This window comes from Prosopis cineraria, unplaced genomic scaffold (assembly GCF_029017545.1).
Source record: "Prosopis cineraria cultivar Desert tree isolate PC_DT_omini unplaced genomic scaffold, ASM2901754v1 PC14, whole genome shotgun sequence".
Classification (NCBI taxonomy): Eukaryota; Viridiplantae; Streptophyta; class Magnoliopsida; order Fabales; family Fabaceae; genus Prosopis; species Prosopis cineraria.
The window spans coordinates 1,061,579-1,088,183 of NW_026555345.1; the positions used below are offsets into that span (position 1 = coordinate 1,061,579).

Sequence of the window (26,605 nt, forward strand, 5' to 3'; positions counted from 1 at the left end):
CAATTTCATTCTATCTTCCAAGGAAATCTCTTGATTAACATTTTTTTATAGCTCACTTGATTTATGATATGCATGAGTTGAATTTGCAAGAGTTTCTTGACTTGAACTTATTTTTTCTCATATTTAGACAAAACCTTATTTTCTCTCTTAGCCAAATCCTTTCCAGCAATCATGGCCATGAATGTCTATTTCACATTTGTAGCATTCTTTGCACATGTTTCCAAAAATGGTATGCTAATTTCATTAGCAAATGCCTACATAAGAAAAGCAAAATAAAAATTATACAACACAAAGAGTGGCAGATTATACTAGACAAAGGAGTTGTGCGGAAAATTACTTTAAGTGTTGGTTTAAAATTGCAATATTTACACGTATTACATTTATTCTCAACATCTTGAAAGAATAATAATTCCCAAATTCTAAGGAAGAAAAAGATTGCAATATTAAATTAAGTGTTTACTTTATCAAGTAGAAAAAGAATTTTAAAGTAAAAATGTTCATTGAGTCTAACAAGTTCATATGACTATAAGAGATTGGTCACAAATATGAGCCACCAATAAGCATATTGAAAGGAGAAGTAGAAGCAAAATATTGACCAATTTTAAAGATAACTTGGGTTGATAAAGCTAGAGCTATTGAAGAGATAATAAGCCTACTCACTTGTTCTCTATTCTTGGCTATACTCTCAAAAAGTATTTTGATTTTTTTAAAAAAGAAAAATTCATATGATATACTCCCTCCATTCTTTTTATTAGTTATATTTTAAAAAAATTTGATTTTTTATATAAGTTTTTTTGTCTTTTTTTTAATCTTTAATGTATAATTCTAAAAAGAAGTATATTATTTTAATTTTTAAAAATTCATATTTTAAATATTTTTAAATTTGGAGAAAAAATAAAAAATAATTTTTTAAAATAATTTTATTATTTTAAGTTAGTTAGAAGTGACTAAAAAAAATAAAACATATAAATGACTTAGACAAAAAAGTTGAGGAAAAAAAATAAAGAGAGAAAAGATGGAGCATGTAAACGATTTGTGGGGAAGTGGAGAAGAGATTGGTCATGGTGGAGGGCCCCACATACGGCTGCACTCCATGCGCGTGTTATATTCACGACTCTCCGTGGGGTCCAATAACACCCCTTTAGCCTAGCTGCCCTCTGCCCCATGTGATGGTGAACCTTTTTGTAAAACTACATTTATAAAGCTGAAGAGTTGATTTATAGAATAACTATTGCCATAGATAACATAGCGCATAAACATTTGGATTTTGGTGAGGCTCCACCGATGAGTTTGGTTGTTATCAATAATGGAGCAAAACATATTGGGTGTATAACAGAACCTTTAATAGACACCACACCGGATCGGTCAAACAAATCTAGGATCCATTTACATTGAGAGATGTACACTGATAAGCTTCCTGTGAGCAAAGTATTACCCACATTGACTAACACAAAGAGAGAAGGGTAATATTTACTTGCCACAAAGACAAATTTTACAGGAGCCGCAGCAAGATGATGAAACCAAAGCTCTAACAAGAACTTGATTATCGAGCCAATACGAAATTTTGCAAATAATAGACCTTTTGGAATGCTCAAAACTTATTGGAGAGTTTGCATATATCATTTTTCTTAAATATATTTGCATCACCATATTCATAATTATAAAAAACATATTAGAGTTAGGATCATGTTTGAATAATATAAGTGATGTAGCTCACAAAATGGAATGAGGCGGACGATAAACTTTATCGTTTAATATAATAACAAAATAAAATTAAAGGAAATATAGTAATGCATACAACAAATATTGTGAAGTAAATTAACATATAATGTAAGTTATATAAATATTTATTTTTATAAATCTAATATTCTTAAATAAATTAGGAAATGTGGATTTTCAATTTAAAAATAAGTTAATGTTTGAACAATAACATTAATAACGGTGTAAATAGTATGATAAACAAAAAGTTGCCTATTATTATGTGAAAAGTATCTAAATTAAAATTAATATTATTTTCAACAAAGATTTTTTTATTACTTATAAATATTCTCTTATTAAAAGGTTAAAAAGTCCCATGAATTCTTACTAAAAGGTTTAAGAAATATCCAGTAATCATATTAACAATGTTTAGTAGAAAGTTAGAAACTATATAATGATGAAAGTGTAAAGTCTCACTGATTTACAACATTGTTACCTAATAGGACTACATATTAAGCAAGTTTAAATATCTCTTCAAAGTTATGCTATCCAATTGCTTCTTTATCATGTATGGCATTTGATAGAACCACTGATAGTGCTCCTTACCTAATATATTTTCCAATTGAATCTATAACCATTTAGAAAAGTCATTTAAATTATAAGCTCATGGAACATGACAATAAATTATGTTCTTGTTTATACGTAGATATTAGTCAAAACATGGTACAGAAAGCTTCTTTAATAATATTATGTAGATATTTACATATTTACAAACCATAAGTATTTGTTCATAGAGAAAAAACTCAATTCACGCGTCATGAAGATTTGATGGCCTACCCCGAGGAGTTCATTTTACAATTATAAACAATTTTGCAGAGCACTTGGATTTTTCAAACTTAATTTCATTCATTATAGATAGACAAAATGCTAGATAAGTGTGATACCCAAAAATGCCTAAGTTTCAAGAAGAGAACCAAAAAACCTTGAACTTTGTACTCTACTTGAGAAAAGGTTGAGGATCGTCGTGTGCTGCGATGCTCCATTTGACATAAAGTAATCAGCCATAGTCAATTGCTTAATTCACTTGCTTGTGGAGCTTTGAAGATTCAACATCAAAAGTCGGCCTAGCACACAAGTTAATTGGTCAAGCTCTAAAGATGTGAAAAAGTATCTCACTTTTAGGCCTCTATTTTTTAATCTTCTATTTTTTTTATCACGTATATAAAAGCTCAAGCTATAAATACACATTAATTTGAAAAATGCAATTGAAATATCACGCATCATAGGAAAGGAACAGAGCATAGATGAAAATTCCATTTATTAGGAAAAGAAAAACTGATCGAAGAACATGAAACAAGCTTCAATATTTTCTCTTTAGTCGTAGCTGATCCAGAAGGCACCATATTCGAAACCATAAAAGGGGAGGGGGGACAAATACATTCATCCAGAAATTCACAAAGAACAACTAAATAGTGTTGCAAATCAAATTAAGAATCAAGAATAAGTTATCAAATATTTTTTCACAAAATTCACTGCTTCATGCAAGTAGTAAAGGCAATGTCAATGACATAGTAAGTTACTATAAGACAAGCAAAAACTATTTTACCCCAGAGAAGTCAATTGTGCTTGGTAAAGTAGCTATAACTCTTTTCTTCAAGCATTTTCCTCATTTTGTCATGTTCCCAGTTTTTACACTCATTCTCCGTGATTGATTTTAAGATCAGGCCCAAAAAAAAAAAATTCTCACATGACATAATGTAGAAAGAGAACTTTATTATCCTTATCTGCAACTTTAAAATAATACTGATTAAACACCAAAAGTCACTAAATCCTATTACCTTTACACTATATATTACAAGATGACAAGACTAGATTGTACATGGATATGCTATTCACAAGAACAAAGTTAAACTAAAAAAAGAACCGAGAGGGCAAAAAGAGCAAAAGACAAATGGAAAGAGAACATCAAGGGTTGCCTTAGATTGATCTTTGTGATCATTAACGCAGCATGAGGGAGGAGAGGGGAGTACAAAAGCTAGCCCATACTACAAGTGATTCGTAATGTTTCTTGAACAACAAAAGAGTAAGACCTATGTACACATTATTGCATGGAAATTGGAAAACATATTTATCAATATTTTATTGCAGAGTCCATATTGAATTCATATCACACCTTACTATATTTGGATATCTTATCTTCATATTTATACCCATAGACATTTACATGGGTGCCTTGCTTACTAACAAACTTCAACCCATCCTCCTACTACTCATTATTTCCAGATAACAAAAACTTTCAAAAGGAAGTCACACCATACATAATAGTACTAAAGCTTGGAACGTGGAAGGTGAATGCATCTAGGGATGATATGAAAGACCAAAAAAAAAAAGATGGAATAAAATATTTTAAAGATAAGAGGACAAGGAATCGTAATAGTAAAATAACAAGTCCTTTTAAAGGTTATCAAATAGTTTTTATATTGTAAAATTCAAAAGTTAATGAAAAGATGTGATTACTCACATTGGCAAGATATATGAAAGGCTTAGTGTAAGCAGAGCCAGCCATGACTAGAACCACAGTAGACACAACCAATAACCATCTCCAACAATTCATCATAAGGGACCTTAATTTTGATAAAAAGAATTGCCAGAGTGATCACAAATGTCAGAATCTCTTTAGTCGTAACTCTAACATGCAAATCAACTTTCAATGATGGTCCTCCAATCGTTTAAAGCTCGAGCAAAAATCTCCTGCCATCACAAATACGCTCAACTTTTCTACCTCGATTGTCTCTTTGGTTCTCTGATTTGAGATTGTCTCTCTTATTTAATCTCTATCCATGCTGCGCGAAACTTCTAATGGTGCTCAGATGCACAGTTGCACATAAAGAGATGAAAGATCCAACTTGTAACGTGCATTATTGCCTAGAAATCGTCTCTAATTTACTGTATTGTTCTCTCCCAACAACAAAAGGCATTTTGGTTCATTCATCCCATCCTTTTTTGAATATTAAAATGAGTTTGGTCTTTTAATTCCATTTGGTCCCTAGGCATAATTTTCCTCCCAACCAAGTCCTTTTCACCAATTTTCTCAATTTATTTTTTTTTATAATATTTCTTCTCAACTTTTTAAAGATGGTGCATCACTGCCTCTCCTATTATTAAAGGTTAACTTTGATTGTTAGTTAACTAAAAAATTATAAAAAAAAACTTCAATAATTATAGAAAATGACAAAAAATATAGAAAATAACCTAAAATTACAGACAATCCAAGAAATTACTAGAAAAAAAATTTTTCTTGGTCATTTTTTAATAGTTTTTGAAATATTTTTTTATAATATTTTGTTCAACTAATGATCAAAATTAACATTTGTTAATAGTAATGACATTATTGCATTTTTTCCAAAAGTAATAAAAAATACTGCACTAAAAATGAATTTATGATCCTTATACTCCTAGATAGATAGTTTATGAGTAAAATTATCATTTAATGCTTATTTATCTGAGACATTTGTGCCTAGCCATATAGTTACCATACTGCACATTCCTTAGTCTTCTTATTCATTCACGATTAATTTCCTTCCTATTCTTCCTCTTTTTTTTTAACAAGAGAATTATTATTCTCATACTTGATATAAAAAATTTTAACATATTTCTTAAAATGAAAAGTTAATTGTATCATTATTATGTAAACATTATTATGACGTTTATTTTCTCCCCTAATAAAATATAATCTATTTGAAAAAGCATGTGTTCTTTATTGTCCTAATAAGAAATATACTAGTGAGGGGTTGAATTATTTAATAGAAAAGGCTAACTACTCGCAATATAACAAATTAAAGTTTAAACCCTTATCAAGAAAATTGTTTACATTTAATGGTCAATCATACTTCTAATAGAAAAACACCTATGTGAAACTAAACATTAATAAAAAGGATATTTTTAAAATAAAATAATTAATAAACTCTTGTAGAATGACCTATGTTTTTTTACCCTATATAACTGAGGAAGAAGCACCTTATTAGCAATGACAACTTCACTTTATTATACATTGCAATTTAATACTATTCATATACCAGCCAGATTTATTGTAGTTTTAGAAAGGTGATACTAGTTGTGTTTGAGGTTCACCATCAACCGAAAGATTGTAAAAATATTTGGACTTTTATGCTTGTAAAAATAATTAATTCTCATATTTATATCATCAATACCAACAAATGACGTTGTTGTATCTGTGTAGGTCTTCCAGACTATAATTCAGACCAAGATCAAAATAAATATAAACATAAATTGAAAATCGCATCCCACCTGATCATTAGGGCTGCGATGCCAGAAGATAATAGATGGACTCCCAAGTCCAAACGGTGACATAGACATCATTTCTTGTTTTGAGCTTAAAGTACAGACTATAACCAAAGGCCCAATTCTATCTTGAGCCCATTTATTTTTTAAATTATAAAAAAGAGAAAAATAATTTACAAGTCCTAATAGTTTTTCTTGATGTTGAATTGGCTCTTTATAATTTATTTTATTTTAAGAAAAAAAAAATTATCAATATTATAATTTTATTGGATTTTTTTAATTTCTGTATTTTTTTTAATATTTTCAGTCTTTTATAACTTTAGAAAGATTATGTGATATTTATTTTTGAGGTCCCTATATTTTTTATTTTATTAAATATTTTTAATCCCTATAAAGATTGAAATACTAAAAAAAATTATGAGAATTAAAAGCAAAATTCATGAAATTATAAGACTAAATATTATGTTATTCTTTGTTTTAATCAAGTCTTTATAATTTGATTTATTGTATGTGATTAACCCTTGAAGATTAAAATTCAAAAAATAAAAATACTTTTAGAGTTTATTAAAAATTGAATTTAATAATTTTCTCCAAAATTTAAAAAATTAAAATTAATTTAATACATTTTTTACATTTTTATTAATTTTTTGTAAAAATTTTACATATATAAAAATATTTAGAGGATAATCTAATTATATAAATTTTGAGTTATAAAAAATATGTAATTAATTTTAAATATATATAATCATTTAATAAAAATATTAACTTCTTAATTTTTTTAAGGAAAATTTTAAGGATTTTAATTTTAGATATTAAAAAATTTAATTGATTAAATTACAAGAATTCAATTAAAATAAAATAAATTGTAGGAATTTAATTTAAAATTAAGTGAATTTATAAGGATTTATAGATATATTTTCACTAAAAAAATAAGAAAGAGAAAATGTAAACAGGAGAATGACAGTAAATTCCAAAAATTTAAATTAATGATATCATAATAATTTTTTAAAAAATAAGTTATAAATATTAATTCAAACAAATAAATTCAAAAGTTTTAATTATAGATAACATATTTAAATTAAAAATGTAATTTTTATATTATATTTGAGATTCTTGTTTACGCTTGTCTAAATTTATCTTCACAACTAATTTTTTTTTAAATTTTGTTAGAAACTCAGTTATCATTAACTTAAAATTTTGGGACTTAACTATTATTTTTTTCAATGTAGAAAACGCATAACTGTGTTGCGTTTTGGCCAAAGCCACCTCCATCAGCTTCCGCTCCCCCTCCCTTGACGTCGCTTCTCAGAATCGACCTGAGGCCGGAGCAAGTTGAGAACGAGAAGAAAGGGGAGACCAAAGCGTGAAGAGGCAAAAGCTGTCAGGCTTTTCCAATTGACCTGCCTCTCCATTCCCTCAAGGACCCAAGCGTCTCCCAGGAGCTAAGCGGCGTTTCCGCTTTACGCGAAGGACCCCAAGAATGGGCAGCAAGAAGAGGAAGAGGAAGGAGGAGCGACCCACTATTCATCCCAGGAACAAGTACTCAGAGAACCCTCCAGACTTTGCTCAATTAGCTTCTCTCTACCCAACCTTCCAACCTTTTGTCTACTACTCCCATGACGGTCGTCCCAACATTGATTGGACCGACTTTAACGCCACCCGAGAACTCACCCGCGTTTTGCTTCTCCATGATCATTCTCTTAACTGGTAATTTGATTGGTTTTACTATGGGCTTAAAATTTTTACTTTTCTGTTTCTATACAATGCATTTGTTTTCTCGTCCGTTTCTGTTTATTGTAACTGCGTCTTCCGGTAGCAGTTTCAGTTGAATTAACGGAGTTAAGGGTGTTTCATGCTTATTTGTGGTACTTAATTCGCGAGCTACATTCATTTTGAGTTTAACGAGCTCATGTTATCTGGTGACTCTGATTCCTATTGAAAAATTTCCTATTGTTTTATCCTGTTGACTGAATTGTGGTGAATGGAGATTATTAGTAATTATCTTTGTGTGCATAAAGTGAAAGATGCTAGTTGCTATTCCATTTCTCCCAACCAATCTGCAAATTCTGTTTTCCATTGCCAAACAACGATAAACAAATTTGCAAATGCAGTCCTATTCTCTCTTTAGCAAGAGTTACTTTTGACCTCTGTTTACGATGGATCATGCCAAATTCAATTCTTTCTGGCTCACGTCAGACCTACCTACGCGATCCTCCTCAGGACCCAATGGAATCTGAAAAATTTATTCTACTAGAATCAATATCAGCGGAAGACCAACAAATTGAATCCTGGCTAGTGAAAGGATTGTGATATTCTAACGGTGTTATCTTCAAGAAATTATTCATTCTGTTTGGTTCTATGGCATGGAAGCCTGTGTTGACTGCCTTTTTGGTTCCAATTTTTAGGTGGATTCCCGATGGTCAGCTCTGCCCTACTGTACCCAACAGGTCTAACTACATCCATTGGGTTGAAGATCTTCTCTCTTCTGACATCATTCCGCATACCAGTTCAACTGGAGATAAGGTGAGAGGATTTGATATAGGAACTGGAGCAAACTGCATTTACCCACTTCTTGGTGCATCACTTCTTGGCTGGAGTTTTGTAGGGTCAGGTATATATTATCTTGAGTGGTATTGCTGTATTTTGGGTCTTTAGCTGGAGCTTCTTAGATATGGGTATTCTCTTTTTGGTAACTCCTGTGAACTTTGGATCTGTACTGAACTACACTCAAATGGCTGCAGATGTTACTGATGTTGCAATAGAGTGGGCAAGCAGAAATGTTCATAGTAATCCACATATTTCTGATTTAATTGAAATTAGAAAAGCTGAAAGCAATGAAAATGCTGTCTCTGTTGAAGCGTGTCATAATGGAGAGTTGCTCTGCAATGAAAGTAAGATAGATTTGAGTGGGACATTTGGTACAGAGGTACCTCTTGAGCCTTCATTACTACTTGATTTGCATCCCAGCTGTAATAACAATTATTATGGACCACCTATACTTCTTGGGGTAGTCAGGGGTGATGAAAAGTTTGATTTCTGCATGTGTAATCCTCCATTTTTTGAAGCTTTAGAGGCAGCAGGACTTAATCCAAAAACTTCTTGTGGTGGTTCTCGAGAAGAAATGGTTTGCCCTGGTGGAGAGAAGGCCTTCATCACTCGTATTATTGAAGATAGTGCTGCACTTAGACATTCTTTCCGGTACCATGATTTGTTTATGAAAAAATCTATTGCCATTTCCTTCATTGTTTGTGATAAATTGACTAGAAATTAGTGCTCATCCTTGCGTGCAGTTGGTACACTTCAATGGTTGGGAGAAAATCAAACCTTAAATACCTTATATCAAAACTTTGGGCAAATGGAGTGACCATAGTGAGGACAACTGAATTTGTTCAAGGCAAGACATGCCGATGGGGGCTTGCTTGGTCTTTCTTGCCTCCAATGCAGAAGAAGATATCAACCTCCCTTCCTGAGAAGACTAACATGTCTTTTATGCTTGAGGTGTGGTATTTTAATTGCTGCATTTAAGAATTACATTTCTTTGGGGCTGCAAATAAATAATCTTGTTGGTTGTTTTTCCTATGCCAATCGAATGACGATGTGAATAAAAAAGTAATGATATGAATGGAAAAACTGTCAAGTGACTGCTTCTTATGCCATATAATGTGTTAGGGCCATGTGAAAACAATAATGCACTACAAAGATGGTTACGCATGATAAGACATGATTTCTTGGAAGTTTTGTTATACACATTATTTATTTATTTATTCATTTTTCATGCTATTGTACTAATAGATTTATGTCATAATGAGTAAACTATTAATTTAAAAGTGTATTAAATAACAATCTAACTAGTCGCTTTTGGGATTCAAATTACGAATAGGATCACGAGAGTGTGGATTTGGTCAATGCAAGTTAGCTTACTAAAAATGTGTTCCTGATAGTTCGATGGAAATGTAGCAAGTTCTGAAACATTTTTGACTAATCTGTAAAAGGACGCCAACCATTCTAACGTAAATTTGGGAACCTCAAGTGACAGCTTGTAGAAGCTTCCCCTCCCTGCTGTCCCTGGGGACCTTTCGATCTGTGCATACATAATGGCCTTACATTACCCTATCATTCTAATCGATACACCAAAAGAAAACTTCTTATTGGTGGGTGAGCTTTCAATTTTTGCACACGGAGGTCAGCATTGTTGATTGAGCTGATCAGTCCAGGGAAAATTATGGCTGCATTTGTGTGTCAATTACCAGCAGGAAAAAAGATGACATCGACAAGTTTAAATGTTTTCATCATTAGGATAAACACAGTGTTGCCTATAACTGGGCTTCTGTTTTCCTTTCATATAATTTATATTCATGCTCAAATGATATACCGCTCTTATTTTCCTCCTGTTGTTGCATATGAATTTTACAATGCAAATGTATCTTTCAGTGTATTCAACGCCATCATGGGGCCATACATGTGTTGCAAGCTGTCGAGTCCTACTTTACGTTGCACAGCTTGCCCTGTACACTGAATTCCTCCTCTTTCACAGTGGATGTAAGACGCGCTTCTCTAAGTCTCCCAATTTGTGATTTACATAATGTTTGATGGCTGTTACGCATAATCTCATTCATAGGTTGAGGCATCAAAAGATGAGTGTGATTCAATCTTGAAGAATGAGTTGCCATTTATTCATGAATGCGCCCAATCTGAATCTGGGAGAGCAACATCTGATGGATCAAGTTATGGCAACACTAGTCATGATAAATTATGCTTCCGTGTTTCGGTATGCTTTCATTCTTTACTGACTTGATATGATATTTCTTGGTAAAAGTTGCATTGACACCCTGCTATCTATTCCACACTAAAGGTTTTCCAGCAAATTCCTGGGACGCTACTGGTGAAAGGTTCATTGCAACAAAAGAGTAGCGCACTATCAGGTGTTTGTGCAACCTGTTTTTCCAATTTTAATTTACCTATACATTATTACAGTTTGATTAGTATTTTGGCCCACGGCTGACTCTAGAGGGTTTTGGTGGTTTGCATTGCACTGTGCACATCATAAGCGTTGTGGGTCTGATCATTTAGGTCAAGATAGAACAGGATATTCCTCTTTCTTTCACGATTCTTATGCATGGTCTCCCCCAATCTCTGCACCTTATGTCATTGGTTTCCTGCATTTGAACTGAATTCTCATTTCTGGAGTATTGAGCTAGAGTGAGTGAATAAAGCACTCAGTTATTGCTTATTCTGTTTGCAGGGGCATTCTCTTTGATATTTCAAAAAATGGAGGAAGATTTGCGGGGTAAATTTTGTATAGATAGAAGATCAGCTTAGGATTTGGTTGAGTCTTTAGCAACAGGAAGTCGCAGGGTTACTGCATTAGAGTGGAGTAGATACTTGGTTATATTTCATTGTTTTTGGACAGAAGTGTCATTTCAATTATTGGGTTCGGCTTGACGCCTTGTGTTTTGGACTTTGGTTGGATGGGTGTTGATTTGTCTATCGTGCATTAATGGCTGGCGGTTTCTTTATGGAGATAATCTTTGCTTTGCTGTATGGCATTCATTGGTTACGTGGCGAGTGGGACTCTGCCAATCATTGAATTTCTGCCTCTTGAAAGCTGGAAAGGGGGAAAAAAAAAAAATTTCAATCGTATTGGGTTTTGAACCTTCTTGGAAGGTATTTCCTATGTGGTCAATGGAATTTGGAATTTTATAGAAGATAACGTGTACGATGCATGCTTACGTGGAATCACGGTTGATGTCGAATCTAGTGGGAACATTCGGGAATGGATTTTAGTTTATTAGAATATTAAGAAACAGTTCCTCTTGAACTCGTGTCTTGAAGGGGAGAATGTTCTTGCTTTTAACTTTCTCTTCTCAGATCGTTGTTTAAAAAAAAAAAAAAAAAACTCTCTTATCAACTCAAGAGTTCCAGAGAATAATGAAAAATTTACTCTTTCTGATTTTATTTATTTCCTTCCTTAAAAAAATTGAAGGCATTTTTAGAAGAATTATGTGTTAAAAATGTAAGATATTTTTAATGTTTTAAAAGTGTAATTAATTTTTTTTTCAAAATTTTTTTAATAAATAAATCATTTTATCTTGTATAAAAAATTATTTTATATTTATTTTTAAGGGAAACATCTTATTAAATAAAGGTAAATAAAAAATAAAGTTAGTTTAAAAATAATTAATTATTTTATTAAAAGGTAACATTTAATTAAAAATATTTTATTTTTTAAACAAGGAAGTATAAGTTATTTTTAATTATCTTATTAGAATAAAGAGTAGTTAAATTATTGATATTTTTTTAAAATTTAAATTTATTTTTATCAAATGTATCATCTTTAAAACACTTCTTTTAATCGTTCAAACGTATCATTTTATTAGAGGTATAATTATATATTAAATGTGAGTTTTTTTTTTTTTTTGACGAGATATGAACTTTGGTTTGTTAAGTGAGTAACTAACTCTTTTCATTAGACTGAAACATCCTTTGGTATGTTTGTCATGAGAAATAAAATTGGAACAAAGAAATTACAAAGTAGTTCATAAAATGTGAATTCTTTTTACCGAGACAGTTATTGTTAGGTGTTAACGTGCTAATATGAGATACATAAAACCCCCCCCCCCCAAAAAAAAAAAAAAAGAATCTTTCCATCCGCGATGACGATTACTCCATTGACAGCTTATTCATCTATATTAAGCCTGAGTTCTAAGCCTGGATAATATTATTTCATAAATATATGTTATATTTTTCAATTTTTGATAACAATACATCGTTAATCGCCATGACCCTGAAACTAAACTAAGGTTAAATTGAAGCTTAAAGTTTCGTCATTCATCTTTATAATTTAAGAAAAGTTATAATGAAGTCCCTACAATGGATTCTTTCGTTAAACTTTGATGATTGGAAACATAATTATCGATCGCCAAAAAAATTCTCGATCAGCCAGTCTGTCTCACTCAACCAACATATGGGATACCCGACTCGATATATTGTTTGGTCCAAATAAAATTTCTATCTATTAATTTTGACAAATATATTAATATAAAGTTAATAGCAATTTTTCAAACTTTATGCGGAATATATGAGAACTTTCGAATTCATCAACTTGAATAAATAAACAAAATTCACAACATCATAACATAGGTTTTATGGGAGCCCACAGTGGACTAAAATAAATAAATTTACAAGCCACAAGTAACCCAGACCGGTGTGATAATCACATTACAATTTACAAAGAAAAACCAAAAGACGTGAGACATGTACACAGCACTGCAGAAACAAAAACCATAATGAACTGAGACTGGCGGCACCATGTTGCAAGCATTACGCAGATATGCAGAATAATGAGAGAGTAGAAATGAAATTCCAAAACTAAACGAGATTCAGGCTTTCCCTTGAACCCTTGCATGAGTAAGGCCAACACAAGCATCCACAAAATCCTCATCTGTGAAATCCGTAGAAAATACCTGTAGTCTGTCTCCAATTCCCTTGGAATAACACTGCGATATAAACAATCTGTTATAGGCGTGGATCCTTCTCGTCACTGGTTTCACGCACACCACTGGGTTATCCGCCACCGGCGTCACCGTATTCTCCACCCTGTAAAAGTACTTCCTCGACGCCGCCGCCGGCTGGTCCCCCAGGTGCTTCAAATTGCTCTCGAATTTCGTCGATGGCAAATCAGTCTCGATCCAGTTATCCTTCAAATACCCTGCACTCCACAGCGGACTTCCCGCTCCCGGATGAGCTGATTTTCTCGGCTTCCAAACACATATAATCCTCTTGGGCAACACTTCCGCTATAGTCTTCTGAAACACGTGATCGTCCTGGTGGATCAGGAACTCGCCCAGCTGATCGATCAAGTACTTGTCGAATTCAGGGGGGTCTTCGTGCCCGAACTCCGTTCGGATCTCCAGGATTATGATCTCTGATTGGGTTTCCGATAGGAACTTCTTGACGTCGTTGATCACGACGTCGACGCTGTAACTGGTGAGTATTCCGTGGCAGACCCGTCGGTTCTTCTCGATCCGGATGTCGAGGAGCCGGGTCCCCATGACGAGCTGTTGGTAGATCGATAGGGATTGGCATCCAGCGAAAGGACGAGTGATGAGAGGGATTCCTATTTTGTTAGTCGCAGAATCGTGAGTTCCTGGCCACACAATCTTGTTGATATGAACTTTCTCCGGGTTGAGCTCAGACATCCAGTTTTTTCTATCCTGTGGGTGAAAATCAGCGCCCGGGTAGTCTTCGCCGGAGACTTTGAGATCAGCCAGAGATTTCTTCTCTGTTCGGATTTTCTTTCTCCGTTCAATTTGTTTGGAACATCGAGAACCCATGTTCAGAGTAAAAGAACGACAACAAGGTGATGATGAATGACGAGGAAGAGGAGGAGAAGGAGGGAGAATTCCCAGTTCTTCCGCGTCCACAACTAGGAAGCTGATGAAGGCATTGAATTGCTGGGTAAGAGCATCAACATATTTATGAACATAAATAAATTGAATCAAACAACAAATGATGAATTGGTGAGCGGGGACTAACGGTGATAGGTTATGATTTTCTGTTTTATTCACCTTATTTGTCTGTATTATATCTTAATGGATTGTAGTTGATGTATTATTTAGCGTATAAGAAATAGTTTCGTTACACTTAATCCAGTAAATATGGATTCAGGAAACTAATCATGAACGAACTTGTATAAACGACTAAATAAGTAAAATTAATATAATACTCCGTATACATCCATGACCAATGATCTTTTCTTATAATGTGAGATATGATGTAATACAAGCTAGCAATGTCTATAATGTAACAAGTTTTTTGAAAGTTAAAATACTACATTACTATTAAACATTTTGATACTTTTTTATAAAAAAAAATTTAGTTTCGTTTATGGTTACAGACTTACAGTAATGTGTTAATTGATGAATGTTCAGTAGGCTGGTAGGACCTTGTTCGGGTCCGTCGATGTCATTATTGGTGGGGAGCCATAATCGAGGGTTTGTCCATGGTTGGTCCACTTGGATGGATGGATGGATGGCCAAACTTTCTTTGTCTTATTATACATGTGATGTGAAGGTGATCCAAGCCTCACCGTAATAGTATTAACTGAAGATAAAATCTTTAGATAGAAAAATGAGTTATATTAAAATAAACCATCGTCAAAACCAAAACAAACACAAGGGGAATGAAAATAAATAAAAGAACCAACAACTTCTCACGTCAAATTTTCCGATCTGTCAGATTCCGCAGCAGTTTTATGACCAAACTTTTTCAATACTCGTTTAAAAACATCCCTTTTTTCATGACTTTAAGACATTTTAGCTCACCCAAAAGCGGGAAATTTTGATGAATACTGTACACATGCATATTAAGATATTAGTTAATTTATCGTATTAGTTTTAGACAGATCTATTCTTTTGACAACGCCAAACATCATTTGGATCAGTGTGAAATTATTAATATTTGAAAGAAGATGGTACAAAAAAGAGTTGGTGTGTGTACATGTGAAAACCACTTCTATCTTCATTCATTATCTAATTTCTTTTTATCAATCTAAAATTCTAAAAATCACTTTTTTATCAACGTGTTCCACTCCACGACCAAAATTATATATTAAAAAAAGGGTCTGATTCGACCTAGACGAGATTATCTCCTTCAATTTATTAAAGCATTTTTCTTCGATGGAAGTATATATTTCCTCCTTTTATCTGCGAGTTTAATAGGTTTAATTTGTTTTGGGTAAGGAATTTACTAGGTTTTAGTGCTAACCGTAAGAGCGTATCTCTATTGGTAAAGGTGGGGCAGAGTCCAAGGATTCATGCGTATTCATGGGCCTTCATGCCTTTTGGGTTAATGGGATCTTCATTGTAATTTTACGCTAGAACTCCTCTAACATGATCACAATTAAAGTCTGATCATTTCATTCCATAGGTGAGTTCAATTTCACTTATATATTCTGCAAATCATGAATATTATTATATGTATATATATATATATATATATATTTGAATTTACCCCATATAACATAAACAACATATTTGGTTATTAGTTTCAATAGTTAATTAATTATAGACATTATGTAATATTCTGGATTTTAACCTCCAAATTTAATTATTTAATTAAAGGGTAAAAAGGTAAAATTATGTTAATTAATTCGTTGACGATTAGTGATAGCTAATGGGCCTAGTGGGTTTTGAGTCACTTAGATCCAAGAAAAAAGGCAAAGTTTTAGGCCGGCTCGTCTGTGCCATTCACAGAGGTGAATAGGGCTTCTCACTATGGAAAATGGTCAAAATTTTAAATCACCAACTCGCATTCGAGCTATAGAAAGGAGAAGAGAATCAGAGGAGAGGGCAATAGGAGACACACGGATTTTGCTACGACATGAGTTCATTAGTATTTTGGAGGAGATTTAAGCTTGTTTTTACTTGGGTATGTCTTCCTTTTCCCTCTTCCTACCCTCTACATGTCCGAAATTGATTCTTCTATATGGGAGATGTTGATTTCAGACCTAAGGGCTTTAAGTCTAAACCCATTAGTCATGATGGGATCAATGAGAGTTATTTAACACTTCTAAACTTAATTTTGAGGATCTTATAAGGTTATGAGTTTGGGGTTAAGGTTTTGGACGAAACCTAACCACTTCAAGGAGAAATTTGAATTGTTGAATGTTGTAACTGTTGATATTTAAGCTAATGAGAGCTAAATAATGTTAGTGGGAGTTGATAACTCATTGGTTGTAATTTTGACCTTATGGTTGGAAATATGAATTGTTAAAGTGTGAGTTTTAATAGTTTGGAAGTGAGAATTTATTTGCTATTTAGTGATATTAGTTGTTTATAATTGTATATTATCATTGTCACACAAGTTTTGAGCTCGATCCTAGCTTGTTAGATTGATTTAGGTTGCTTTGTGAATATGGCTATTGGGAGCTTAATCAATTATAAACCTAATTATTGTTTTAGAAAAATATACAAGTGGAGTTTTTCTTGATTTTCCATTAAAGCAAATTATGTTGAAATGTATTTATACAGTTGAAAGATTTTAATATGAGATGGTAAAGCTTTAAATGCATACTTATGATAGTTTGCCCATATTATCTATGTATGCTTGAGTAATGTGATTATGCATGGTGATAAAATGTGCATGATCATGGCTTGCACCGAAGGATGCCCTAGAAGGAGTAGATTATATTTCTACATGAAACTATATAACTAACACTATCGGTAGCCCCAATGTGTGGTTTTTATAAGCTGACCCTTTCTAAATCTCAACCTGTATTGGGTGTAAGCATAGATGTCCTGACTTGTTGCCCTTTTATATCACCTTGGGTTGGGTATGGTGTTGGGCATTGCGACACCTTAATGGATTCAAGAATTGAGGGAATCCGTGTTCGAGATTGAGCTAGGCATCTTTGGCCATGTGTCTCTTCATGATTGGTAAGCTTGGGCTAGTTTATTCACACAGACTCAATCTTATTATATTATCATTCTATGGTGTTCAGTCGATAGTATATAGAGGAGATAAGGAGTTTATGTTCATGTATTGGATTGTATCATGGGATATGATACATGAGTGTTGTGATATTATGCTTTATGCTATAATGTATTTTATACAAATACCTAATTTACATGCCTTTATTGATTTGACTTGCATGTGTGTGATTTAAAGCATTTCTTGGTTATTGAGTATTTGTACTCAACTTATTTACCATTTTATAGGCACTAGCTTCGGCAAAGAAAAGGGAAAGACTTTTAAGGGTTAAGAACTCCAATTCTTATTTTATAGCCTCTATCTTTTAGATATTTCATTATGTGTAATTATGATGATGATGCATTTCTAATTAGGACAAGCATTTTTAGTTTACTTGTACCGTTACATCTTAATTGTAGTGATCATTTTATACTTAGTACCCTAATCTATTGTTATGTGTTGAAAATTCTATTCAAGGCCTAAATACTGGTGCAAGTAGATTTAGAATTGATTGATATTACTTTTGATGATTGTAAAGTGGTTAAGTTATGAAGTTATGTTATATTGACTTCCCTTATGATTTTTTATTAAAATTAGGGGTAACGAGTGAATATTCTATGCATGTGGTATACCTTTGTATTGGTGCATTATGTAGGTAGTCTTAAGTCCTAGGGACTTGTTTTAAGTGGGTGTTTAGGCTTTTGGCACTTGGCGTGTGTTTTGGACTCCTTAGAGTGGTGTAATTGTGAAAAAGGAGTGATTTTAGTTTCAGGTGTCCAGCTTTTTACTAAGATGAAATTTTGTTATGAAACTAATGCCATTAGCTAGCTTACTATCTAAGCTTTCTAGGAACACCTAGATCACCTCAATTAGATGTCAGACAAAGGCTCGAAGTGCATCAAAAGTTTACTACTAGTGTTGTGATATGACAACACAAGTGCTGTCTATAATATCTTAAAAATTTTAACTTAAGGTTAATTAAATAATTAAAGATAAATTAAATAATTGAGAGTTAACTCACATTAAAATATAATGTATGGATGACTAATAGGTCTATTAGACCCTAATTAGGGCTTAAAATTGGACCCTAGGTAGTATTGGGTCACATTTAGGCCCAATTAAATAAATAGTGTTCGGAATTTAGAATTTTGATTTTTAGCCATAGCCAAAGCTCAATTTTTAAGCCTTTAGATTTACATTTCAACTTAAAAAATTAAAGAGTTGAGTGAGAGTCTAAAGGTGAACGAAAAGGACTCTGCTAGTGTTTGTTGTGGGTGTCTAATTGAGTCTATTTAGATATTCTGATCACTTGGGTAAGTGCCTACAACCTCTTCTCTTCCTCTCTTATGTATTTTCATCATTGTTTATGGATAGTTCTTTAAGAATCTAAAAATGGGTTGTGATTTTGTCTAGAATTCTAACTTCTATAGGATTAATGAATGTTTATTTAAGTGTCTAACCCTTGGGTTATGGTACTAATGAAGTTTTAGGATTTCAAAGTGAAGGTTGAAGCAAACCCTAGAGCTAATTAATTGAGCTAAGAAAGTTATGAATTATTAATGCTGTTGATTAGATTAATAAGAGTTTAAGTGAACTAATGAAACCTAAAAATGGATTTAGTTGTAGGTAGATGACCACAATGAAATTTTTAAGTTTAGGTCTTGATTAGAGTTCATTAAAGATAATTAGTCATTAATGATTATTGATGTGTTTGATTATAGATTGACTATTGTTGGTGCTATTAAGGTTGTTGGAGGCTCTGACTGATATTCACAGGTACTCTTGGTTGGTAAACCAAGGGTTGAGGTAATCAAAAATTTAAATATAGTATATTATTATCTACATTTACACTTTAAGCATTATTATGGATAGCTTGAAATGAGCTCATGGATTAATATGTTGATTTTAAACTATTACCCAAATATAAAACATGACTCATTGTAATGAGGGTTTGGTGATTATATTTATATAAATGTTAAGCTTAGATTGCCTATGAGATGAATCTGTTAACATAATGAGTAATCGTAATTGATGATATTGGAAGAGATGTGGTAAGCATGTATATTTGTGATGAAATGCTTAATGATTATATTTATATAGATGTTATTTGGTATTTAAAATATAAATTGTGGGCCTAGATTAGCTATGAGTTGATTATAAACGAGCTATTGTAAACTATAATGTGGTGTAAATTGTGATAAGCATTCAAGTTCTAGAAATTATGAGAATAATGAATCACTATGATATACAAGAGCTTATATTCGCATTTACATGATCATAATGGGTGAGAGTTCACCTTAACAAAATAGAGGGATTATGATAGAAAATCCACATGATGTAGCCTCTACTAAATTTGCACAAAGTGGTTGGCATACTTCATCACTATATGTGCTTAGTATTGCTAATAAACTACGGGTGCGGCATGAGTAAGGCATAATACTCAGTATCATTGATCTTGGATTAGATAATGTGGGTCAGGTACTTATGACACCTCAAAGTTTGAATAAGGAAAATTTATGATCCAAGAGTGAGTGTGGGAGCCTTTGGCTTGATAACCCTTCACAATTGGAGAGTGAGGCCAGTCCAATCACACAAGCTAGACTTATATAAGATAATTTCCTATACATTCAGTCAGATAATATAAGGAGTGGTATATGGCAATTGCATTTGATCATGTAAAACATATTATAAAGATGCATTGTGAATAATGTTGGTTTTCCTTATCTGATATTAAACGCTTAATTGTTGTGATTTCCATATTTTAATATGTTTGATTAAATTACTTGACTATCGAGATGTTTATCTTACTCCCGTAATTTAATGTTTACAGGTGAAGATCAAACTAAAAGAAAAAGGGAGGCATATAAAGCTAGAGACTGAGTAATCAATTGTAATATCTCTAGTTTTGTCTTTTATGTATAATTTGAGTACAACATTTATCAATTAGGGATCTTTTATATTAACTTATGTTTATTTAAAGTCTACTTGCATTTGTAGTTTTAAATATGGTCAAAACCTCTAATCTGACTATGGTAGTGTGACAAGATAATTTGAACAAAAATATTTAAACTGGTTAAATGAGTTTCACATGTTTTGGGTAATTATTTAGCTTGAATGCAAATAATTACATTTTCACCCCTTGTTATATGCTTTATGGTGGTTAGGTGATCAGTTCTTATATCAGGAGTTGTTTGATGCTTGTGACTATTTAGACAAATGTTATTAGAATTTATTGAGTGTGATTCAAGCCTTTATGAGGGCTAATCGCTTATGGTGTGAGATTTGAATACTTAGTTGATAGTTTTAGAAGCAAAAATGTGATATTGTGGTCTCGGGTATCCAAATTCTTCGTCTAATGTTAGGTTGACATGAAACTAAAACCATTATCTAGATTATAAAATTTTTAAAGTATAGGTACTTAAATCACCTCAATCGAAGATCCGAGTCAAAAGTGACCTAAGGCATTTTATAAAGAAATTTTCAAAATTCTATGTTGGGACAACAAACTTTTAAAGATATTTTAAATTGATTAGTAGATTATGTGGAAGGTTGAATGGTAATATTAGTAGGGCATTACACACATCTTTCAAGATTGCACATATATACAAAAGATATAGAAACAACTTATGCCTCTAAGGTATCACTCTTTGTTTTTCTCTTTGCCTTTGAAAGATTGGATTACTTCTAATTTAAAGGGGAAAGTTGGTACCCAGAATAATTTGGATTGGGATTTGCTACGATGAGTCGTGGTTTGAAAATTATGAAAATGGAGGAATAGTAGTATTTTTTATTCAAATTTTGACAAACGAGATGACCCCATATTTGTTATTAGTGCTACCTAAAATTCCTTTATTGATTGCAGTAATTTGGTAGAAGCTAGCTACTGTAATAATCAATCTAGTAAATTGATGGCTCTTCTAAGGGGAAAGAAATCGAGTACCTAATATTGGATAGCATGTTTTTGCCACTACCTAGGATTATGCAATGCTTATGAAGTGGAGGAATTGGCTATGCTGATAAGTCTTCATTTTGTTTCGAACTTTGGCTTCAAGAAGGGGCTCGTTGAATTGGACAGCAAGGAATTGATAGATCACCTAACTAATACCAAAAACAACACTATTGGTAAGTTGGCATTTACAAAGATTATAAATATGCTACATTAGAATTGGGAGGTGAAGATTTAGCATGAAAAGAGAGAGCAAAACTGAGTAGCTAATAAACTAGCTAAGGAAGGGATACTTTCTTCCTCCTCCTTGTTTGAGATTGCTCTTTCGCTTGTTAGGAGTTTAGTTTCTTCTAATAGTATGGGAAATACCTTTTTATGTTATTTACTTTTAATTAATTGGGCTTAGCCATCTTTTATACCAAAAAAAACAAAGAAAAAATTGGCTTCATAGATCGTAAGACAGAACGTGCTAGTCTATATGTCAAAGCATAGCACTTGCACATTGCAGCGAGATATTTATTAGTTGTAAGAAATGCTAAAGCAACTAGCAACGCTCACTTTATGTGGGTAGAGTTGCGAATAAAGGCCGAGTTTGGAGGCCTTGTTTAAATAAGAGTTTAATCTTTAAAAATTAAAGTAATCGAATTTAAGGGCCTGGCCCTGATAAGTCTTGTGGAAAAGGGCTCGAGCCTAAGCAGCCTTATAAACCTTAATAGACTGAGTTATCATACATACATACATACAAACATACATACATACATACATACATACATACATATATATATATATATATATATTTAAATGATAATGACACAATTTGATTAATATTTATTGTAGGTGATGAAAAAAAAGTTGCAGAGATAATTAACATTAAATCTTCACCTCCATCATTAACAAGTAGACTTACATCTGAGTGATCTAATATTTTATTTTTAGATGATAGTGAGAAGGATTTAGATTTACATTGATGAAGATTTTAATCTTCATTTTAAATTTAAAATTTTAAATCTTTGTCGAACTTTATGTTAAATTTTATGTGAGACTTTAATTTATTTTATATTAAATGTTAGAATATTCTATTTAAATTAAAATGTTAGATCTTTTTCAAGAAATAGGGCTTAAGGACCTGGCCCTGAATCCTATAAATAAGGGTCGGGTCTCAAAATTAAGTCAAATTTTAGGTAACCAAGCTTTAGGATGAGCCTTTAAGAGCCGAGCCCACTTTGATTCCCATCTTTATGTGTGGGATTGATATCCTTCGTTGGCAACCAGCAACGCCCTATCATGTCTTTAGAATCCAAATTCATTGTTGAAGAAGTAGCATTGATTTTTATTTTAAATTAAAGTGCAAATTTACCTCAAAATATTTTTGAAGTTGCAATTAATATCCAAAAAATAATAATAATAAAATATGGTCCCTTAAATTCAACCATTCCACTTAAGTTTCTAAAATTTTTTATATCAATACATTTTAAATTAAAAATATTATTTTACTCTTATTGACAAGTTATGATTTCTTGTTTATTTTTTATAATTATTTGAATAAAAATTATTATTCATTAAATAAAAATTGCAATTGGTGTTTCTTATTTTGAGAAATTATTTTTCAATAACAAATATTATACTTGATAAATTATAATTTTTTATTTAATTCTTATAATTTATAAAACAGAAGTTAAACAAAAGTTGTAACTATTACTTGTTTTTTAGTAATAAAAATTACATTTAATAATTTCTTATTCAAATTTTGTAAATCACAGAATAAATATTGTAATTTTTTAAGTAAAAGTTATGATTAAACTTATTATTTTTAATAAGGAAAAAATAATTATTTCACCTTAAAATTTATTAACATAAAAATTTTTAAAGATTTTAATAAAATTATGATATTTTGAAAGATTACATTATTATTTATATAATTCAAAAAAAATTTCATTTTTCTTTAATATCCTTAAATATTTTTAGGAGTAGTGCAGGTGCTCCTCTCGATGTTTTTTTAAAACGGTATCCTATCTAACGGTTTGAAAACGTTGACTATTTACTTTGACAAGAAATGCTAATAGGGATATCCACGTGGCATCCTCTCAACTTATCTTCATCCTTTTGTTTCCCTTCTACATCCCTGGCGACCATGATGCACGCTATCCTTCTGCTTTACGTTGACCGTCCCCTCTCTCTCCTCCTTCTTCACCCATCTTCCTTCAGATGCACAAACTGAGCAAGCTTCTTCAAGAACCCAAAAAAACATATAAAATCCAAAAACAAATTAAGCACAAAACGCATAGTACCCCGCAAATCAAACAAGTCAAGTCAAGAATCAGCAATACCTAGGAAATCAAGAAACAATACCCAACAAAGTCAAAGAAACAATGGTATACCCAGCAAATCAGGAACACGCCTCTTCCACGAACGAGACTAAGAAAGCCATTCGTAAAAGAAGAATTCAAATGAGATCGATCTGAGTACGAGCAAATCTGAGATAAGAACTAACACAAATCCATCCCTATCATCTTCTCCACACCGTTACTCTTTCATGAAAGCCCTTGTTCATCTCCGCCAAAGTCAAAGAAAAAATAGCATACCCAGCAAATCAGGAACATGCCTCTTCCACAAGCGAGACTAAGAAAGCCATTCATGAAAGAAAAATTATTTCATGAATCTGCAAATCAGGATCAGATACTAACGTTCCAAAGAAGAATTGAGATGAGATTGATCTGAGCGCGAGCAAATCTGAGATAAGAACTAACACGAATCCATCCTTATCATCTTCTCCACACGGCAATAGACTGCAATATTAAAAACAAAAAAAGTTATTTCCCTGCCACACTTAAAAGGTATTCCCCATATACTATAAATTTAAATATCGATGTGATGCAAACAAAGTCTTAAAATATTTTTTTAATATGAAAATATGAAATCCAATTGCAACAAGGCGGAGTTCTATATTTTATTTAAAAAATTTATGTAATAAATTGACAGTGTTCTCCCTCCTTTTTTTTTTCTTGAATACTTATCATTTTCTTCTTATTTTTTATTCCATTATTTGGTATATTAGAAAATTTGGAAGTTTTATCATCTCGTTTAAACTTATGCGAACTTCCCTCATGTGTTATTGTTATCTATATAAATTTAGATATAAATTTTATATTTAAAATATCACATTTTAAATTTAATATTTAAAATTTATATGTTTAAAATTCTTTATTTAGATTATTTAAAAATTTTTAAATAAAAGAGAGAGATAAGTTAATATTTAAAATAAAAGTAAAAAAATGAAAGTAATGTGTTAATTTTTATTTTTTAATTAATGAAAAACAAAAACAAAAGATAAGAAGACATAGAGACATCAATAATAAAAATATGAAAAATTTGAATTAATGAGTTTATACATGTGTGTTTGTTTGGATTGATGAAATTTGAATTGGATTAAATCTCTTTCTTTGATGCACAAAAAATTAAGTATCAAATTTAAATTTATTTATTTCTTATTATATTTCTTCTGTAATTTTAAATTTCATTTACACCATTGTCAATTTAAAATTTCAATCATTTCAAATACTTCATTATCATGTTTTTATTATTAATATCTTTATATCTTCTTATATCTTGTTCTTGTTTCTCATCAATTAAAAAAACATAAAAGTTAACTCATTACTTTTAATTTTTTATTTTTGTTTCAAATATCAACTTATCTCTCTTCTTTATTTGAAATTTTTTAAACTACTCAAATAAAATTTTTTAAATATATAAATTTTGAACATCAAATTTGAAATGAGATATTTTAAATATAAAATTTATATCCAAATACACATAAATAACAATCACACACGGGGGAGTATACATTAATTTGAGCAGGAGATGAGAGAAAAATACTTAAATAGATTGAGTACACTATGTCATTTGTAGTCTATTCAATTAAAATACTTTAAATAAAATTTTGTATGATATTTTTAAATTAATTTTATTTTTATAACTTAATGCATATTTAATTTTTTTGCTTTTTCTCTCTCTATTATTATTATTATTAAAATTAATTTATATTTAATATTACCTAAATGTTATATTTTAACTAGACATGCCACAAATGACATGATACTCCCAATCAACCTAAATATTTTTTGAGGATAATAATACCTTTAAATTTTTTAAGATACCAAATAATAAAATAAAAAACAAAGAAAAAAGGATAAGTATTCGCACAATAGTCAAAAAAAGAAAAGGATGTTAACTTATCACATTAATTTTTGTTTTAATAAAATATAAAATTTGGCTTGACTAAAATCAAGTTTCATACTTTCATATTTAAAAAAAAATTTTGAAACTCGATCTGTATGAAACTAAAATCTAAATTTTGAGTATGTGAAAAAATATTTTTAAAAGTGTAACGTATAGGTAAATATATATATATATTTTTTTTTGGTAGTATTGCAGTCAAATTGCCTCTCCACACCATTACTCTTTCATGAAAGCCCCCGTTCATCTCGGCCAAATCCTTCGCTGCCGCCGTTGACACCTACTCTGTGAAGCAAGCGATTTGGGGAGTCGGCCACCCCTTCACTCCATGAGAGTGAGAGAGAGAGGCGACGAAGGTAATAGGTTTCATAGCGGCGTCGGAGAAAGGAGGGATCTGGGTATACAACTGCGCTTGGAGAGAAGATTTAGATCTTTGAAAGGGAAAACATGAAGACTTCACACAGATTTTTTTCGTTTTTAGATTTAGATCTTTGTTTTCTGTCAGGCAAGTGGATTTCTCGGTGGCTGTTGTGAAGGAGCAACTATGGTCATCCTGGATTTCTCGTTGGATTCTGCCCGAGGAATTGTTGACGGAAGTGGTAGTAGAGTACATAGCTTCGAGTTAAAGGGAAACGATTGGAATTGGAGTGAGACGAATCAGCATTTTAAAATACCTAGGATTTCTCCAGATTAATCCAAACGAGATGGAAGCCAACGGAGAAACTCAGTTTTGGGGACTAGAGCGATGGAGAGAGCAAGTTTCCAGTTAAGCAAATATTTTGTACCCTCTATTTTTTTTTTTTCTCTCTCCACTTTCTCTTCACTTCTCATCTCAACCGTCAAATTCATTTTTAAAATAATTTTATAAAATATAATTTTATAAAATATCAAATCTCAACCGTTCAAAAATAAATTTGACGGTTGAGATGAGAAGTGGAGAGGAAGTGGAAAGAAAAA

General features: G+C 31.7%; 2 protein-coding genes across 3 annotated transcripts; one reads left to right on the forward strand and one right to left on the reverse strand.

Annotated features, from left to right (window-relative positions):
- Positions 1–7,257: 7,257 nt before the first annotated feature.
- On the forward strand, positions 7,258–11,672 carry LOC129292150 (uncharacterized). Of its 2 annotated transcripts, XM_054929684.1 has the most exons (9): positions 7,258–7,707; positions 8,406–8,611; positions 8,742–8,891; positions 9,066–9,198; positions 9,291–9,498; positions 10,432–10,539; positions 10,619–10,768; positions 10,853–10,922; positions 11,243–11,672. In XM_054929684.1, the coding sequence occupies exons 1-9, from the start codon at positions 7,481–7,483 to the stop codon at positions 11,317–11,319; spliced, it is 1,329 nt and encodes a 442-aa protein (XP_054785659.1). In that variant the 5' UTR covers positions 7,258–7,480; the 3' UTR covers positions 11,320–11,672. The 2 variants fall into 2 exon arrangements, with proteins under 2 accessions (XP_054785659.1, XP_054785658.1); XM_054929683.1 differs by having other exon boundaries at positions 7,259–7,707; positions 8,742–9,198.
- Positions 11,673–13,077: 1,405 nt separating this feature from the next.
- Positions 13,078–14,575, reverse strand: LOC129292589 (uncharacterized). Its single transcript, XM_054930163.1, has one exon. It carries the CDS (start codon positions 14,331–14,333, stop codon positions 13,380–13,382), a length of 954 nt encoding a protein of 317 aa, XP_054786138.1. The 5' UTR covers positions 14,334–14,575; the 3' UTR covers positions 13,078–13,379.
- Between the last annotated feature and the right edge of the window lie 12,030 nt (positions 14,576–26,605).

What these genes read in the sequence shown, in the direction of transcription:
- LOC129292150 (XM_054929683.1), top strand. Translation starts at nt 7,481, where the DNA reads ATGGGCAGCAAGAAGAGGAAGAGGAAGGAGGAGCGACCCACTATTCAT. An exon ending in CTGGAGTTTTGTAGGGTCAG is followed by an intron (nt 8,612 to 8,741) that starts GTATATATTATC and finishes AAATGGCTGCAG; the next exon opens with ATGTTACTGATGTTGCAATA. An exon ending in AATTATGCTTCCGTGTTTCG is followed by an intron (nt 10,769 to 10,852) that starts GTATGCTTTCAT and finishes TCCACACTAAAG; the next exon opens with GTTTTCCAGCAAATTCCTGG.
- LOC129292589 (XM_054930163.1), bottom strand. Translation starts at nt 14,333, where the DNA reads ATGGGTTCTCGATGTTCCAAACAAATTGAACGGAGAAAGAAAATCCGA.